Genomic DNA, 19,581 nt, shown 5'->3' with positions numbered 1-19,581 from the left:
AAGTATCAATTTATATTTCAGTACCAGCCAAGTATCAGCAGGTTGGGCTCAATCATTTCTATAACCTCATTCCATAAATTGAAAATGTGATTTCATAACCTTATAAGTATCATTTATAAAGCCCTTAGTATCAATTGAGTATGAGCTGGTTAGTGCCCTTAAATATATCAGCCTTAGTAGCTGAAATGTGATTGTATTATGTCAAAAGGATCATAAACATGATATAGTTAGCACCAAATACCATCTATGCTATGTTTCAAGGAGTCCATGTCATAGTCGAAAAGATTGTCTGTTTGAGTTCTGTCAGGCATTAGAAGCAATAAACTGTTCAATGGAATCAAATAATAGTGTAAGGTGCATCGCTCAACAGGGAAGCTGACCTCTTGGCATTATTAAGCTGACTCATTTTACGTTCTTTGATTCAGTTGTTATGGACTTATGATACTAATGCTAGAGACAATGTTATACATTTGTTTCATGACCTATAGAACATACCTGCCATGTCATTCCAGAGCTGTAGGATTATTTCTGTGTCAACAAATATGCAAATTAATTTCCCTATTTCTCCGCATTGTTCTCTGTCAATGAAAAAATAGAAATGAGAGAAGGACAAGACAGTCGGCTTAATTTCATAAAGAAAATGACCTTCTTTTCTCTGGTACAAGTGTTTTTAACTTTCCAGTTTTTTTACAGCAGTGAAGTTCTTTGTATCATATTTAAATTTGGTTGTTATTTTAAGATCTCTCTGTTTTGAATGCATTCTTCTCTTTATCTTACAGTGTCTTTTCTATTGAGGCAATGATGAAACATCTTTTCAACTTCTCTCTCCTATTTTCCTTTTGCAACAGTGCATGGCAGTTGGGGCAGTCCATTTCTTCATAGACAACTGCTGCAGTCACTTATTGAGATGATTGCAGCAAAAGGATGTGAGGATCCATGCAGATGCTTGTTTAGTCTGGGAGATCATAGCAGGGCAAGGACATTAATTCATAACCTTCTGCTGATGATTAAACACTTAGATAAATCAGCACCACTAAGAAAAGGTTTCTCTAAGAAAAAGAAGTAAGGAACACAATTTAAAGAGTTTTTTATATTCTGGATGAATAAGAAGTAGCTGCTTTCAGACATTTTGGTTGATATTGATTTACCGGATGAATTTGTCCCACTAAAAAATAATTTTTTTACGAGACTTCCTGTTCCAATCAAGCAGATTGAAAAGCCACTGCTCTTCAATCCTCCCATTTCTGTCTCCATCCTCATTCTTTGACTTTAAGGAAAGAAAAATTTTGAAGAGGCCATCAGAGAATATGGGGAAGATCTTGGTGTGGTATACATCTAATCGGTATATGATCGGAATGATGATATACATGAGAAGATCCAACAAATTCAAGAGAGAGTGGTCAGCATCTTGAAAAGATAGTGGAGGAGATCAATCGGAGAGGGGAGAGGAGAGAGGAGGAGGAGGAGGAGGAGGAAGGGAAGACGATGGAGGAATGGGTGGAGGTTAATCGGAGGAGGAGGAGGAAATCAATCGGAGAGGAAAAAGGAGGGAGGAGGTAGACATAAAGATATTTTTATCATTTTATAAAATGATAATATCATGTGATGGTCATGTGACAATATTTCATTAACAGAGATGGACGGAAGGACCTCTTTGGAATATTTCAAAATTTTAAGGACCAGTTTGATACTTTTTAAAGTATAGGGGATGTAAGTAAAGGTAGCCTAGACTTGAGAGGGTGTTTCTATAATTTATCCTAAAATTTATGGTATAAATTGGTGCTCATAAGTGCACCTTTCCATGCGCATTGTGAATGTATGAAATGAGTTTTTCTCCTTTAAGAGAATTTTAAGAATAATATCCATGAACTCTTCTGATAATATGAAACTGATAAGCAAGAATGCTTATGCATAAATCTCAATCCATACACAAATGTCAGCATAATATTTATTCAAAGGCAATTTTTGGGGACTCCTAATCTTTTTGAAAATAGCCAAAACTTGTTAGGTATATGGTTGCGGAGAAATACAAGATTGTATGTGGCACTTAAATATATCAACAAAAATAGTAGTTATTGAACAGTAAGCTTCAAGGTGAGAGGCCTCAAAAAAATGGTGATAATGGTCTTTCTGACAAGAATTCTTTTCTTTTTCTTTTCATTTTTTTCGATTGGAGCCGACATAGTTTTCTGTAGCAAATTTGTTTTAGGTAATAATTACTATTTTTCACTTCTAGGACTGTTGTCCAAAGCTACAAAACTATAGCATCCCCATTCTAACAACAGTTAACAGGTAGGTGAGGAGATCATCAGCAACTCTATCCTTTTGGTGAAGAATGTATATCACCTTGAAACCATGCACTCCATGTACCATCTCCTGGATATCCCACAAGAAAGGTAATCTGGAGTAACTGAGACATTCACCGTTAATCCAACCGATCACTGTTTTTGAGTATCCTTCTATAGACCTCCCTTGGCAGCTATGAGTTCTAAAGCCAGCACAGAGGAAGGTACAAAGGTGTTTAGCACCAGTAGCAATGACTTCGCCATCATGACAAAACTCATTGATGTTTACCTTTTGCTTAGGCCTTGAACTTGTGATAATCCGGCCCAATTGGGCCCAAAACCAGCTCAAAGCCCACCCGAAAAAAAAAAAAAAAAAAGGGGAAAAACAGAGCAGGAAGACTCCCGATCGGAGTCTTCCTCTTTTCCGATCAAAAATCGGAGTCCTAGGGCCATTAAAAGACCCTAGGACGAACCCTATAAGAAACCCCTCTCTCTCCTCTTTGGGTAGACCCTTCAGTCGCCGTCGATTGCCGGAGATTTCCTCCGATTTTCCCGTTTGAAGCCGTGACTCCTCGACCCGTGTTCGCCGCGATTTCTCGCCGGTGGGGGTCACCGGAGGTTGTGGTAAGGTCTCCCTCCTCTCCCTCTCTTCTCTCCCTTCTTTCCCGTGCCTGTGAGCACGATGGCCGGCGACGGGTGTCGCCGGATTTAGTTGGAGAAGAAAACCTCCTGTTCGCCGCCTCTTTCCTATGATTTTCCGGCGCCGACGGTCACGCCGACCGCCGGCCCTGGTCTCTCCGAACCCGGGAGAGTCGGCCGTTGCCGCCGGCCACCACCGGCCATGAGATGGCCGTGATCGGCCGATCAAGGCACGGGGACCTCAAGGTCCCCTGTTTCGGCCCAATAAAAGCCCGGGAAGAAGAAGAAAAGAAAAGAAAAGAAAAAGGGAAAAAGAAAAAAAGAAAAAGAAAAGAAAAAGGAAAAAGAAAAGAAAAAAAAAAGAAAAGAAAAATATAATAATAAGAAAAGAGAAAATTTTTCTCTCTCCCCTCTTTTTCCCTCTTTCTCTCTCTTTTTCTCTCTCTATTGTCTCTCTCTAAAAAGAAAAAGAAAAAAAAAAGAAAAAGAAAAAAAAAAGAATATATATATATAATAAAAAAATATATATATGTGTGAGAGAAAGTTTCTCTCATCTCTCTCTTAAGTCTTTCTCACTCTAGAATTAGACTTTTTCTCTCTACCTTCTCTCTACATTTTTTCTCTCTAAAATTTCTTCCTATTTTCTCTCTCTAGACCTTTCTCTCTCATTATGGATTTCATCTCTCTAGGGTCATTCTCTCTCTCTGATTACATCACAAACCCTAGGATAAACTCGAGATAAAAATATGATGATCTGGGACTGCTCTAAAATTCGTGCAGTAGATCGGATCCCGATCCGATTCTTTTTCGAAATTGATAATATCAATCATGGTTAATCTATATTAAATCACCTTGATATGACCTCTGATGATCTCAATCATGATTGCCACTTTTAAAGGATACGAAGATTCTCTCTCCACTTTCTCTCTCTACTTTCTCTCTCATGATTGACTTTCTCTCTCTAAAAAAGGTCTATGAATCATGTACCGAGTCATGCCTTCATCTTTTAGGGGCTCATGTTGACTCTAACAAGATGATCTGAAGTTGCTTTGATATCCGTGCTGTATGTCAACCTCATCTGATCGTATCAAAGATCTTTCAAATTTATTATTAAAGAACTCTATTGATTGAACTTGATCTTAATTCGATCTGTGTTTCACGATTTCTTGATCAAGTCACTTGAATCTGACCCTTAGATCAAAGATCCTAAATTGTCCTGGTATCTGGATAGTCCGACACATTCGGTCAACGGTCCTCTTTACTTATGATTTAATCTTATTATATTTATGGAATAGAAATTGATGATGATTTGATATTTTAAATAGGATTAGCTGATTCTTTTAATGAAGTCTGAAGATCTAAGACGAACGAGGTAAGTAGATCCTATGCTCCTTATTTATTTTTAAATGATCATGTTTTTATGCAAAGAATTGCTATTGATGAAATCATAATTTTTCATAAAATAAGGATCGGCATATGTGATATGAAAAAGCATGTTTTATTATGAGCATTGATTTCATGAATATGTCTTATGAAAATAGCATGATTATGAAACATGAATTTCATTGTTTTTCCATCTATGTATATGTATGCTTTAAGAAAAAGATATAATGATTTCAAAGGCTCTCAGATGGCTATGAATGAATCCCTACGGGAAGGTCGACATCCGGAGCTAGCATCCACATGAAACATGGCCCTGCCAGCGGGTATAAAGTTGGCACAAGAATTAAGAACTCTGTCGATTAAGAAATATGGCCCTGTCACGGGTATAATAGTGACCTTAGCACGAATATCTGTGAGCAATGTTTTGAAACATGACATGAATACATGATGAAAATGATTTACGATTCATAATTATGAAATATACATGATTTATGCATGCATGATGAGTTTATAACTTGTTTTGTTATATGCTCTATGAAATGCTTTATTTTATATTATCTGTTATTTTCTAAATATTGTATTATCATGAAAAAAACTTTTGCTTGATCCGATAAGGAAGTGCAAGTTCTACTTACTGGGCTAGTGTAGCTCATATTCTTTTTGTTTTCTTTTTGTTTGAACAGAGAAATAAGATTAGGATCGGCAAAAGGAATCCAAGCTTGAAGATCGGCATAACAAGCTGAAAAAAAAAAATTGACAACAGAAGTTTAATTTATTTTATAATCATGAATTTATAGTTATTTATGAATGTTTAGATTCGGGTTAGTACTTGCTTTTGGATTTAGATGCTCTGAACCCATATTGGTTCGATTATTTGATGAATAATAGAATTGAATCTTTTTATTTGACGGATTTTAGATGATTATGATGAATTGGCTTCGTGTTATCGTGGGCTCCATCCCTCGGTAGCATGGCCGTGTTATGTCCCGGATTTGGGGCGTGATATTTTATGGTATCAGAGCTTAGGTTATAATCTTTGGAGATTATGATATAAATAATATAAATGATTAGGATATGATAGATTAATATCAGAGCTTAGGTTTAAGATCATTGAGATTATAAAGTGATATCAAAACTTTATGTATGATTAATAGGATGTGACCGAGTGGAGTATAATGGATAACATCAGAGCTTAAGATTATGATCATTAAGGACGTGATAGAATGATATAAAGTTTAGGTTATGATCACTAGAGAATATGACTTAAGTGGTATTTGAGCTTAATGTTATCATTATTCGGGATTGTGACTTTAGTGATATTTGAATTTGAGGCTAAGATCATGAGGAACCTGATAGATATAAAAGAAAGGATTCAATAATTTGATTTCGTATCAAAAGGTATTATGATGAAATTTATCCATAAGTGGCATATGATGTCTATAATAAAATTGATGAGTTATATCTTAGATTTCAATTAGCAAGGTTGATCTGAGTACGAGAAGTGTTGACCCTAGAATGAAGTGGGAGGTATTGATATATTATGTTAGGTATATTTGATGACATTGGAATGCTAAACCTATATGGATAAAGGACATGATAACTTTGCTGATTTTGATGTTAATTTTTTTTGCAAAGAAAAGTTGGTTTGGAAGTTATCTAAATGATTGTAAGGTAACTCGAAGGTTAACTCAAATTAATTCTAGACATATTGGATTCTTGAGGAGTGATGAAGCTTATGTAATAAGTTCAAACATAGAAGGTGGATGAAGATTTAATTTTGATGTGCTATGTCTAAGAGATAGTAATGACAAGGAAATCTTAAATTTTACCCTAAATTGTATATGAAATCTGAAAGTTGAATCTATCTTTGGTTGATCTAATATACAAAGATATTTTTATTTTAGATAAACTTAGATAATTTGGTAAGTTGAGATCAGAGTGCGCAGCAAAAGCATGATGGTCTGAATTGATTAGAAATATTAATCCTTCAAATCAAAAGATATTATGAAATACGTTAGTTGGAAATAAGGAAGGATTTTACTGATAATAAATGGATGCTAGAAAAAAAAAAAAAAATTTTCCCTCCGAATTATTGATCGAAAAGAGCAAGTTCTAAGACGGCGTATCATTCCGTATGTAAAGATTCATTGGAGTAATCATGAAGAGAAAGAGGCCACTTGGGAGCTTGAAGATGATATGAAGACGAGATATCCACACTTTTTTTGAAAATGAAGGTATGTTAAATTTCGAGGACGAAATTTTTTTTAGGGGGGTAGAATGTGATAACCTGACCCAATTGAGGTCCAAAACCAGCTCAAAGCCCACCCGAAAAAAAAAAAAAAAAAAAAGGGGGAAAAACAGAGCAGGAAGACTCCCGATCGGAGTCTTCCTCTTTTCCGATCAAAAATCGGAGTCCTAGGGCCATTAAAAGACCCTAGGACGAACCCTATAAGAAACCCCTCTCTCTCCTCTTTGGGTAGACCCTTCAGTCGCCGTCGATTGCCGGAGATTTCCTCCGATTTTCCCGTTTGAAGCCGTGACTCCTCGACCCGTGTTCGCCGCGATTTCTCGCCGGTGGGGGTCACCGGAGGTTGTGGTAAGGTCTCCCTCCTCTCCCTCTCTTCTCTCCCTTCTTTCCCGTGCCTGTGAGCACGATGGCCGGCGACGGGTGTCGCCGGATTTAGTTGGAGAAGAAAACCTCCTGTTCGCCACCTCTTTCCTATGATTTTCCGACGCCGACGGTCACGCCGACCGCCGGCCCTGGTCTCTCCGAACCCGGGAGAGTCGGCCGTTGCCGCCGGCCACCACCGGCCATGAGATGGCCGTGATCGGCCGATCAAGGCACGGGGACCTCAAGGTCCCCTGTTTTGGCCCAATAAAAGCCCGGGAAGAAGAAGAAAAGAAAAGAAAAGAAAAAGGGAAAAAGAAAAAAAGAAAAAGAAAAGAAAAAGGAAAAAGAAAAGAAAAAAAAAAGAAAAGAAAAATATAATAATAAGAAAAGAGAAAATTTTCCTCTCTCCCCTCTTTTTCCCTCTTTCTCTCTCTTTTTCTCTCTCTATTGTCTCTCTCTAAAAAGAAAAAGAAAAAAAAAGAAAAAGAAAAAAAAAGAATATATATATATAATAAAAAAATATATATATGTGTGAGAGAAAGTTTCTCTCATCTCTCTCTTAAGTCTTTCTCTCTCTAGAATTAGACTTTTTCTCTCTACCTTCTCTCTACATTTTCTCTCTCTAAAATTTCTTCCTATTTTCTCTCTCTAGACCTTTCTCTCTCATTATGGATTTCATCTCTCTAGGGTCATTCTCTCTCTCTGATTACATCACAAACCCTAGGATAAACTCGAGATGAAAATATGATGATCTGGGACTGCTCTGAAATTCGTGCAGTAGATCGGATCCCGATCCGATTCTTTTTCGAAATTGATAATATCAATCATGGTTAATCTATATTAAATCACCTTGATATGACCTCTGATGATCTCAATCATGATTGCCACTTTTAAAGGATACGAAGATTCTCTCTCCACTTTCTCTCTCTACTTTCTCTCTCATGACTGACTTTCTCTCTCTAAAAAAGGTCTATGAATCATGTACCGAGTCATGCCTTCATCTTTTAGGGGCTCATGTTGACTCTAACAAGATGATCTGAAGTTGCTTTGATATCCGTGCTGTATGTCAACCTCATCTGATCGTATCAAAGATCTTTCAAATTTATTATTAAAGAACTCTATTGATTGAACTTGATCTTAATTCGATCTGTGTTTCGCGATTTCTTGATCAAGTCACTTGAATCTGACCCTCAGATCAAAGATCCTAAATTATCCTGGTATCTGGATAGTCCGACACATTCGGTCAACGGTCCTCTTTACTTATGATTTAATCTTATTATATTTATGGAATAGAAATTGATGATGATTTGATATTTTAAATAGGATTAGCTGATTCTTTTAATGAAGTCTGAAGATCTAAGACGAACGAGGTAAGTAGATCCTATGCTCCTTATTTATTTTTAAATGATCATGTTTTTATGCAAAGAATTGCTATTGATGAAATCATAATTTTTCATAAAATAAGGATCGGCATATGTGATATGAAAAAGCATGTTTTATTATGAGCATTGATTTCATGAATATGTCTTATGAAAATAGCATGATTATGAAACATGAATTTCATTGTTTTTCCATCTATGTATATGTATGCTTTAAGAAAAAGATATAATGATTTCAAAGGCTCTCAGATGGCTATGAATGAATCCCTACGGGAAGGTCGACATCCGGAGCTAGCATCCACATGAAACATGGCCCTGCCAGCGGGTATAAAGTTGGCACAAGAATTAAGAACTCTGTCGATTAAGAAACATGGCCCTGTCACGGGTATAATAGTGACCTTAGCACGAATATCTGTGAGCAATGTTTTGAAACATGACATGAATACATGATGAAAATGATTTACGATTCATAATTATGAAATATACATGATTTATGCATGCATGATGAGTTTATAACTTGTTTTGTTATATGCTCTATGAAATGCTTTATTTTATATTATCTGTTATTTTCTAAATATTGCATTATCATGAAAAAAACTTTTGCTTGATCCGATAAGGAAGTGCAAGTTCTACTTACTGGGCTAGTGTAGCTCATATTCTTTTTGTTTTCTTTTTGTTTGAACAGAGAAATAAGATTAGGATCGACAAAAGGAATCCAAGCTTGAAGATCGGCATAACAAGCTGAAAAAAAAAATTGACAACAAAAGTTTAATTTATTTTATAATCATGAATTTATAGTTATTTATGAATGTTTAGATTCGGGTTAGTACTTGCTTTTGGATTTAGATGCTCTGAACCCATATTGGTTCGATTATTTGATGAATAATAGAATTGAATCTTTTTATTTGATGGATTTTAGATGATTATGATGAATTGGCTTCGTGTTATCGTGGGCTCCATCCCTCGGTAGCATGGCCGTGTTATGTCCCGGATTTGGGGCGTGACATTTAAAGCCAATTCATCATAATCATCTAAAATCCGTCAAATAAAAAGATTCAATTCTATTATTCATCAAATAATCGAACCAATATGGGTTCAGAGCATCTAAATCCAAAAGCAAGTACTAACCCGAATCTAAACATTCATAAATAACTATAAATTCATGATTATAAAATAAATTAAACTTCTGTTGTCAATTTTTTTTTTCAGCTTGTTATGCCGATCTTCAAGCTTGGATTCCTTTTGCCGATCCTAATCTTATTTCTCTGTTCAAACAAAAAGAAAACAAAAAGAATATGAGCTACACTAGCCCAGTAAGTAGAACTTGCACTTCCTTATCGGATCAAGCAAAAGTTTTTTTCATGATAATGCAATATTTAGAAAATAACAGATAATATAAAATAAAGCATTTCATAGAGCATATAACAAAACAAGTTATAAACTCATCATGCATGCATAAATCATGTATATTTCATAATTATGAATCGTAAATCATTTTCATCATGTATTCATGTCATGTTTCAAAACATTGCTCACAGATATTCGTGCTAAGGTCACTATTATACCCGTGACAGGGCCATGTTTCTTAATCGACAGAGTTCTTAATTCTTGTGCCAACTTTATACCCGCTGGCAGGGCCATGTTTCATATGGATGCTAGCTCCGGATGTCGACCTTCCCGTAGGGATTCATTCATAGCCATCTGAGAGCCTTTGAAATCATTATATCTTTTTCTTAAAGCATACATATACATAGATGGAAAAACAATGAAATTCATGTTTCATAATCATGCTATTTTCATAAGACATATTCATGAAATCAATGCTCATAATAAAACATGCTTTTTCATATCACATATGCCGATCCTTATTTTATGAAAAATTATGATTTCATCAATAGCAATTCTTTGCATAAAAACATGATCATTTAAAAATAAATAAGGAGCATAGGATCTACTTACCTCGTTCGTCTTAGATCTTCAGACTTCATTAAAAGAATCAGCTAATCCTATTTAAAATATCAAATCATCATCAATTTCTATTCCATAAATATAATAAGATTAAATCATAAGTAAAGAGGACCGTTGACCGAATGTGTCGGACTATCCAGATACCAGGATAATTTAGGATCTTTGATCTGAGGGTCAGATTCAAGTGACTTGATCAAGAAATCGCGAAACACAGATCGAATTAAGATCAAGTTCAATCAATAGAGTTCTTTAATAATAAATTTGAAAGATCTTTGATACGATCAGATGAGGTTGACATACAGCACGGATATCAAAGCAACTTCAGATCATCTTGTTAGAGTCAACATGAGCCCCTAAAAGATGAAGGCATGACTCGGTACATGATTCATAGACCTTTTTTAGAGAGAGAAAGTCAGTCATGAGAGAGAAAGTAGAGAGAGAAAGTGGAGAGAGAATCTTCGTATCCTTTAAAAGTGGCAATCATGATTGAGATCATCAGAGGTCATATCAAGGTGATTTAATATAGATTAACCATGATTGATATTATCAATTTCGAAAAAGAATCGGATCGGGATCCGATCTACTGCACGAATTTCAGAGCAGTCCCAGATCATCATATTTTCATCTCGAGTTTATCCTAGGATTTGTGATGTAATCAGAGAGAGAGAATGACCCTAGAGAGATGAAATCCATAATGAGAGAGAAAGGTCTAGAGAGAGAAAATAGGAAGAAATTTTAGAGAGAGAAAATGTAGAGAGAAGGTAGAGAGAAAAAGTCTAATTCTAGAGAGAGAAAGACTTAAGAGAGAGATGAGAGAAACTTTCTCTCACACATATATATATTTTTTTATTATATATATATATTCTTTTTTTTTTCTTTTTCTTTTTTTTTTTCTTTTTCTTTTTAGAGAGAGACAATAGAGAGAGAAAAAGAGAGAGAAAGAGGGAAAAAGAGGGGAGAGAGGAAAATTTTCTCTTTTCTTATTATTATATTTTTCTTTTCTTTTTTTTTTCTTTTCTTTTTCCTTTTTCTTTTCTTTTTCTTTTTTTCTTTTTCCCTTTTTCTTTTCTTTTCTTTTCTTCTTCTTCCCGGGCTTTTATTGGGCCAAAACAGGGGACCTTGAGGTCCCCGTGCCTTGATCGGCCGATCACGGCCATCTCATGGCCGGTGGTGGCCGGCGGCAACGGCCGACTCTCCCGGGTTCGGAGAGACCAGGGCCGGCGGTCGGCGTGACCGTCGGCGCCGGAAAATCATAGGAAAGAGGCGGCGAACAGGAGGTTTTCTTCTCCAACTAAATCCGGCGACACCCGTCGCCGGCCATCGTGCTCACAGGCACGGGAAAGAAGGGAGAGAAGAGAGGGAGAGGAGGGAGACCTTACCACAACCTCCGGTGACCCCCACCGGCGAGAAATCGCGGCGAACACGGGTCGAGGAGTCACGGCTTCAAATGGGAAAATCGGAGGAAATCTCCGGCAATCGACGGCGACTGAAGGGTCTACCCAAAGAGGAGAGAGAGGGGTTTCTTATAGGGTTCGTCCTATGGTCTTTTAATGGCCCTAGGACTCCGATTTTTGATCGGAAAAGAGGAAGACTCCGATCGGGAGTCTTCCTGCTCTGTTTTTCCCCCTTTTTTTTTTTTTTTTTTTGGGTGGGCTTTAAGCTGGTTTTGGGCCTCAATTGGACCGGGTTATCACAAAAGCAGCATGATGTTCTTATATATCCAATATAAAGATCCTTACCACACACTCACTTTTGACCATTAGCAAGCTTTTGCCATGTTCTTTAAAATTTTATTGATCAAGAGAACAGAAGCTCCTCCCGGAGATAAAAATCTTGTCCTGCGGCCGTACAGAAGACAATGACTTCTCTGATGTGAACAAGTGCTAACCCGTGAGCAAGTTCTTTGCTTGGCCACCTGTAAAATTTCCAACACTCAAAAAGCCAGCAGGGAAACAAAAGCTTTTAAAATGAGAAATGCTGCATATAGGTTGCCAATGATCATTTCACAACCAAGCATATCAGGCTCTAAACTAGCCCAACTGAGACCTCGAACTTAAAGGTTCACATCTTCCAGAGTTTCACTTTATAAATGAAACGAGGTAAAAGTTGAGTCAGAAGACTGGTACCCATACAGTAGTCATTCAAATTGGAGTTCTAAACCCAGAACAAGAATGCTGAAAATGCATTCAGTAAATTTGATAATTCCACGATGAAGTAAGGGCAAACAACAGATCTAACTTGCGTCTAGTTTTATTCAAAAGATGATGAAACCTGTGAATAAGAACAAATGTCTTCATATCATACATTTTCAGCACTCACAACTAAAACCAGTAAGAGCATTCCAAACCGCAGGTTAATCTGCTGAGCATCCCATAATCCAAATCCAAAAATATAAGGAAAGAGGACACTGTAACCAAAATTAAATTAGATTAAACAATGGAAATGTGTGTCCTGAAGCAGTGTTTACTGAATTTTCTTGGAACCGTAGCAGCTGTCTCACTCTATAATTCTCTACTTTTATTCTGATTCCAGAAGAAATAGTAATGAAAGCAAATGACATAACGTATGAAACATGAGCAACATCTCTTAGACAAGTGCTTACAACAATAATAAACAAGATAAGAAATTAAAGAGGTTTTCTGTTAATGGATCCAAAAATTATTTCAAATCTAGCAAGTTCACGAGCTAGCAAGCGACCACTATATGTGAATGGGTTTGTCGTATGTCGCCATAGCAGCTTCCTTCACAGCCTCACTCATAGTTGGGTGTGCATGGCATGTTCGAGCTATGTCTTCGCTCGAAGCTCCATATTGCAGCGCTAGCACAGCCTCATGGATAAGCTCCCCCGCATTAGGTGCCATTATGTGCACTCCCAGTATTTTGTCAGACTCTTTCTCAGCCAGTATCTTCACCAAGCCCTCAGCATCATCAATGGCCTTTGCACGGCTGTTCGCTAGGAATGGGAACTTGCCCACCCTATAACTCACCCCCAAGGCCTTCACCTGCTCCTCTGTTTTACCAACTGATGCCACCTCAGGATGTGTATATACCACCCCAGGAACCTTATCATAGTCCACATGGCCCTCCTTACCTGCAATAAACTCTACACATGCAACACCATCCTCTTCTGCCTTGTGGGCAAGCATTGGTCCGGGAATCACATCTCCAATAGCATATACTCCTTTCACATTTGTCATGAAATGGTGATCAACTGTGATCCTTCCAGCCTTGTCAGCATGGACACCAATAGTTTCCAGCCCAAGGCCAGCTGTGAATGGGACTCTACCAGCTGAGACAAGAACTACATCAGCTTCAAGTGTGCTCTGTTCTCCACCAGCTGCAGGTTCGACGGTCAGTTTTACCCCATCTCCAGATGTGTCAACACCAACAACCTTTGTCTTAAGCATGAACTTCATTTTCTGTTTCTCAAGCATGCGCTGGAATTGCTTCCGAACTTCTCCATCCATGGTTGGGACAATGTCTGGTGCAAACTCAACAACAGTCACCTCTGAACCGAGTCGCCCCCAAACAGAACCCATCTCCAATCCAATGTATCCTGCACCAATAACCACCAGTTTCTTCGGGACTTCTGATAAAGATAGAGCTCCAGTGGATGAAACAATCTTCTTCTCATCAATTGTGACTCCAGGGAGGGATTTGACATCAGAACCAGTAGCAATTATGATATTCTTGCCCTTAACAACAGTATTTCCCCCTTCAAGCATGTCGACAGATACTTCAGAGGGGGAAACAAACTTACCAAAGCCTTTGACATAGTTTACCTTGTTTTTCTTGAAAAGGCCTTCAATTCCTCGGGTGAGACCAGAGACTGCTTTGTCTTTCTGTGCCATCATAGCTGGAAGATCAATTTCAAGCTGAGAAAACTTGACACCATGGCTTGGGAATGCATGCTTGGCTTCATGATACATGTGAGAGGAGTGAAGAAGTGCCTGAAAATTGTGAAAAAATAGACTAGTAAACCAGTGTCATAAATGAAGTTTTGAACAAGAACAATCTGACAGTTAGCTTGCTCACAACATTTACTTCATCCGGAAACTTCTTATTTACAACACTAGCTTGCCTTACCTATCAAAGTTTTAAATGAATATGAGCAAATTGATGGTAGTATAGCACCAAAGCCCAAAAAATATACTTGTCATGAAACACCGGCGCAAGATGACTTACCTGGCATGGTTTCAATTGCTTCAGAGGCCTGATAATGAGAATTAAGATCTAGTAGTTGATTCCATCCAGATTAACCCATCATAATTTTTGTATCAAATCATATTTTTGTCAAATTCAGGTAATGTTGAGGCATCTCCTATTACCATATCCTACGATGCTATTCTACTTTAACTAGTTCTTAACACCAGTTTTCTCTCCAAGTTAGTATTCACTCTCATGAGCTAGTACAACTTCCAGAGAAATATTGTGGGTTTCTCATACTGAATACTGGCAGTTGTTAATCAACCGCAGGGTCAAGGCTCCAAGTCAATCCTTAACAATAGGCCCATACAACATGAAACTCATCTACTAGACCACAATTAAGTCCCATATTTCCCATTGCTTTCTCATCCATGGTTAGTTACAGTTCATTGATTTATTTGAAACATCTTCTTCTTATCCAGTAATGTCTCCCTTCAATTCATAAAATGTTTTGCACAAGTTAGTAGTATTAATATTTATCTTCTTTATTTCTGTTGGATATACCAGTAAGAAATACCCAAAGTGTTTAACATTTCTTCATAAGCCAATGAAAACATTTAACAAACTAATTGATGTGGTAACTAGTACTGCCAATCACCTATATTATTGTAACTAATCTAATGCCACAATAGTTGGCTCAAATTTTCACGTCAAATCTTTATTGTTTGGCATGACGACACTCTTTCTCTGTCAATTTGGCACTTTAATTATTTATAATTCCATAATTCCAAGGCATGCCCTCAAAATGGCACATGTTTTTCACATCATATCAACACAGCATGTAAGTCAAGAAAATTCATACACACTACAAACCAACTATAACATGATCATGGAAGTTATATACAAGCAGATCACGATATGAATCATGCAGTCTCACTTATTTTAGATTATGCATCTAACCATCCCAAATACCATAGGTTAAAAATAGGTGAAACCTCTATTTCAATTCCATAATCTCAAGGCATGACCACTAAATGGCACATAATTATTCACATCACATCAGCACAGCATGTAAGTGAAGGAAATTCACACAAGACAAGTAGTCAAGAACAACAAACCAACTACAACATGACCAACTAAGTTATTACAAACAGGTCAGTGTACAAATCATGCATCCTCACTTGAGGAATTTTAGATATATGCTCATAAATTTTTCAAATATCATAGGTATAAATATAGGTGAATCTTCTATCTATCTATTTGTCTATCTGTCTATCTAAATATATCTAACCATTCAAAATATCTATAACATGCACAAACAGGAGTAAATTTGCGCTAGTGCCTTCATGTTAAGAAGATTAAACCCTACCCGTGCAACATTAATAATTGAACATCTAAATTTGAAAATCCACACTGCTAAACATGATACAGCACTTTTGGACATTTCATATGATGCAGTTAGACATCAGATAATTTTATTGGCAGTGCACAATGTTTTAATTTGACTTGTGGTTTAGAAGAACCCACATTGTTCTTCTTCTTCTTCTGAGAGAGAGAGAGAGAGAGATGAAGAAGAAATATTGGAGGTATTTTGGTTTTTGTGTCTTCGGATTTTTTGATTAAGATCAACAATTTGGATTCTCAAGATTTACAACCTACAATGTATTTTAGTGTATTAACTTTATTAGTATTGTCCATTATGTATCCATTTGATGCATGCATAAGACACCCAAACAAAATTTTTATTCCTAAGTATTTAAATATGAAGATTCATAACCAACAGAGTGGATCCTCTATTTAACTTATCCACATAACCATAAATAGAGACATAGATGCATACATAGACACATGCAAACATACACATGCAGTTCTATATACACATATATGTCAATATGTGTATATGTATTTTAGTGCTTCAGCATTCATTCCTACCAAATTGTCCATGCAATTGCAAGTTCATTCAAATCCTTGATCATGAATCTCATTCTCATTTTCTTAGTTTTTCTCCTCCTCTTTCTTGACCCTTCATCACAAATCAAAGTAACCCTCACAACTAAGATGTTCCATATTCTATGTTTCAGGCTCTTTCTCTTTCCACTAGAATAGTTTTGCTACCCCTTTCTTAGCTTCTCAATAGCACAACGAAACCAATTTGACTTGATCAACACATAGAAATGCTGGTAAGAAAGATTAGATTGACACCCATTATATTTGAATTATCTTTTTAGATATGAAAACAAGTTAACACCAATGCTGGTGTTACATAAAAAATATTCGTTAGAATATTTCATCTTTAACCTCCTATGTCTTCTTTCAAGTACAATTAGTTTTTAATTTAAACCCTTCAAAAAAGCAACTTGATTCTCTTGACCCCTGTATTAGGCATTGTAAGAAAATTACAGAAAAATTGACACCAACTACAGGGGTGGCTTTCTAAATTTTTCTTCACCCTTCATTCCTGTTAAGGGCTACCAGAAGTTTTCTGCATATCCTTCATAAATATTCTTTCCCGCCTGAATTAGGCAGGCCCATACCATCAAAATCAAACTTCCTGCACTTTATCCTCAACCAATGCAGTTATTTCATGTTATCTAAAATGCTTTTTCGTAAACCCATATTCCTACTTGCACCACATATTCACAAAAGCCTTACAGTTGCTTTGATTTTCCCTGCATTATATTGCAAAATAAATACAAGGATAGATGAAGAAAAAAATCACACTTGAATATCTTTTACTTTATAATAAGGCCTCAATTTCAATTTTAAACTCCCTAAAAGTGCATTTACTTAAAAAATTTTGATGTTATTCTCCCAGATACAAGGATTGTGGATCAGAGACAAAATCAGCATAATATAGTTCACCAGTCAAAGAAAAATTGCTCATGATCGATGTAAACAAGTGATCATTTTCTTTTCCAGGATTTAGCATGCTGCTTCCCAATTCACCTACAAACAAACATTTATTTAAGACAAATATACGCGCCCTCATACTCGCCCTCCCTTCAGCACACGCATAAAAATGGTCCTCGATGAGGTCAAACAAATCTACAAACTTCCAAAACACTAATCAAATGGAAATATTTTTTTTTAAAAAAAATCTACATAATCGATATCACCCAATGCATGTGGCCTAAACCTCAGGCTCTCTTTTTTTTTTTTTAAGACTCGGAAGTGGAAAGATCAAATATCCAGCTCCAGAAACGCTTTCAAAATCACAACAAACACTATCCGTGAATCGAGAATCAAGACTTTAAGCCATCTATACGAGAACAAAAACGGGGAAAATGAATTGCAGATCCAAAAAGGTAAGCAGATTTAATCCAATCAAGCATCGAATAGATCCAGATCATCAAATAAAAACAAAGAATGAGATAAAAAAGAGAAACCCTAGCTCGAAGAAGGATCAGAGAAACGATGGTAAAAAGAGAGAGGGGTTCGGGGTTTTACCTTGGAGGGGATGCAACCAACGTTGAGGCAGGTACCGCCAAGGGCCCCACGCTTCTCGATGCAGGTGGTTTTGAGCCCCATCTGTGCGGCCTTGATCGCCGCCACGTACCCCCCGGGCCCGCCGCCTATGACCACCACGTCGTTCTCCTCCGCCGCGGTCGCCGCGAAACTCCGGTAAAGAGCGGGGGCCCACAGCACCCCCGGCCGGACGAGCTCGCCAGCCCTCCGCCTAGCCAAGTTCACCATCGCCATCGCTTCTCCGCGACCGCCTTCTCTTCTTCTTCTTCTTCTTCTTCTTTCTCCTCCTCCACTGAGAGCGAGAGAACTGAACTGAAGGGCGATGGCAGTTTGGTGAATAAATACACAAGCGGCTAAGAGGCGCACTCGAATTTACCACAATGCCATCGCCGCGGTTCATGGAATGTCGACCGTCCGATGGTCTACTTGCCACGTGTAGGAGAAATTGGTCCGTTGGATCAATTGACGTGCACTATAGGAAACGGTGGACAATGGATTTCGTGACGCCGGAGCCGTCTGATGGAACAGATAACAGACGTCCATTTTACCTTTGGAAGGAGAGGGGTGAGGCGATGGTAGTGGCGGGGAATTAAAACTTGGGAGTGGGTGGATGAGCTTGTTGTCGGAGAATTCTCCAAGAAAATGGTGTCCTCACAAAACCCAATCATCCCCATCCCCTTTTGGCTTTTGCCGGGAGGTGATTCATCCATGATAAATCAATCAGGAAATCTCATAGAAATCAACGGCAGATAGCAACATCAAAGTCTTACCAAACCTCAACAATTTTTTTTGGGCGTCTTCAAAGATCGCACTGAACAATTTTTAATGGGGGTACTTGATTTGGATGGCGTAAGAGACCATATAAAATTGCTGAAAGAGATGAGCGAGATGGTTCATCTCGAAAATCTAGGTTTAAGAAACACTAATCTAGAGGGTCTGCCATCTTTTCATGGAGCTACTTCTGAATTTACAAACTCTCGATGTGAGAGGAACCAAAAAAATATGCAAGGTTTTCAGAATCATTTTTAGTCGACGCAATGATGTACCATTATATTGGCATTTTCGGTATTTCATATGCACCGTCGGTCCACAATAAGAATAGGTTGCAACCTCAGCAAATCTCAGCGGAAACATCATATGTATGCTTAATGCTTTCACATTCCTAGTTACATTTTTGATCAAATATTGTACTAGAATATTGGACTCGAACGAGGAAGTTTTGGAAAATTCACTTAGGAGATCACTTGAAAAACATGAATAACCTAGCCTCGCTGGCTCTAGTTTTTATTTTAATTTTAACATAATTCTCTATGGATATGTTTGGCGTAATTTCAAACCTCTCCATACATTGGAATTATACCACCAAAGCAACAAGTCCCCGGTGGTCATAGATTCCCATCAAATCTTAAGAAGCTCCTATCATTAAAATTCAAATTAGAGCAAGACCTAATGCTAGGGGTGGTAATCGGATCGAATCGAATCGAATACTGATCAATAGTTGAATTAAAAAAATTATCAACTTAAATTTGGTCTATTTATTAAATAGATAAAAAATTTAGATTTGATTTTGACCTATTTATTAAATAGATAATTCGACTCAATCTGTTTAACATATTATTAAATGAGTCAAATTAAGTTAAACAAATTAAATAGATTAAATAAATTTTAATGAATTAAATAGATGAAACCTGTTAGGCTAAATAGA

The 19,581-nt window shown here is 37.2% G+C and overlaps 1 protein-coding gene across 1 annotated transcript; it reads right to left on the bottom strand.

Moving 5' to 3' along the window:
• Positions 1-12,803: 12,803 nt before the first annotated feature.
• LOC105040020 (dihydrolipoyl dehydrogenase 1, mitochondrial) lies at positions 12,804-18,185 on the bottom strand. The gene is made up of 2 exons (XM_010916393.4): positions 17,859-18,185; positions 12,804-14,215 (listed from the first exon to the last, which is right to left on the bottom strand). Exons 1-2 carry the CDS (start codon positions 18,108-18,110, stop codon positions 12,965-12,967), a joined length of 1,503 nt encoding a protein of 500 aa, XP_010914695.1. The 5' UTR covers positions 18,111-18,185; the 3' UTR covers positions 12,804-12,964.
• Positions 18,186-19,581: the final 1,396 nt, after the last annotated feature.

The sequence above is a fragment of the Elaeis guineensis genome, chromosome 1, assembly GCF_000442705.2.
Source record: "Elaeis guineensis isolate ETL-2024a chromosome 1, EG11, whole genome shotgun sequence".
NCBI classification, from domain to species: Eukaryota; Viridiplantae; Streptophyta; class Magnoliopsida; order Arecales; family Arecaceae; genus Elaeis; species Elaeis guineensis.
This window is presented reverse-complemented; position numbering and strand designations above follow the sequence as displayed.

What these genes read in the sequence shown, in the direction of transcription:
- LOC105040020 (XM_010916393.4), bottom strand. Translation starts at nt 18,110, where the DNA reads ATGGCGATGGTGAACTTGGCTAGGCGGAGGGCTGGCGAGCTCGTCCGG. An exon ending in TTGGTTGCATCCCCTCCAAG is followed by an intron (nt 14,216 to 17,858) that starts GTAAAACCCCGA and finishes CACAATTTTCAG; the next exon opens with GCACTTCTTCACTCCTCTCA.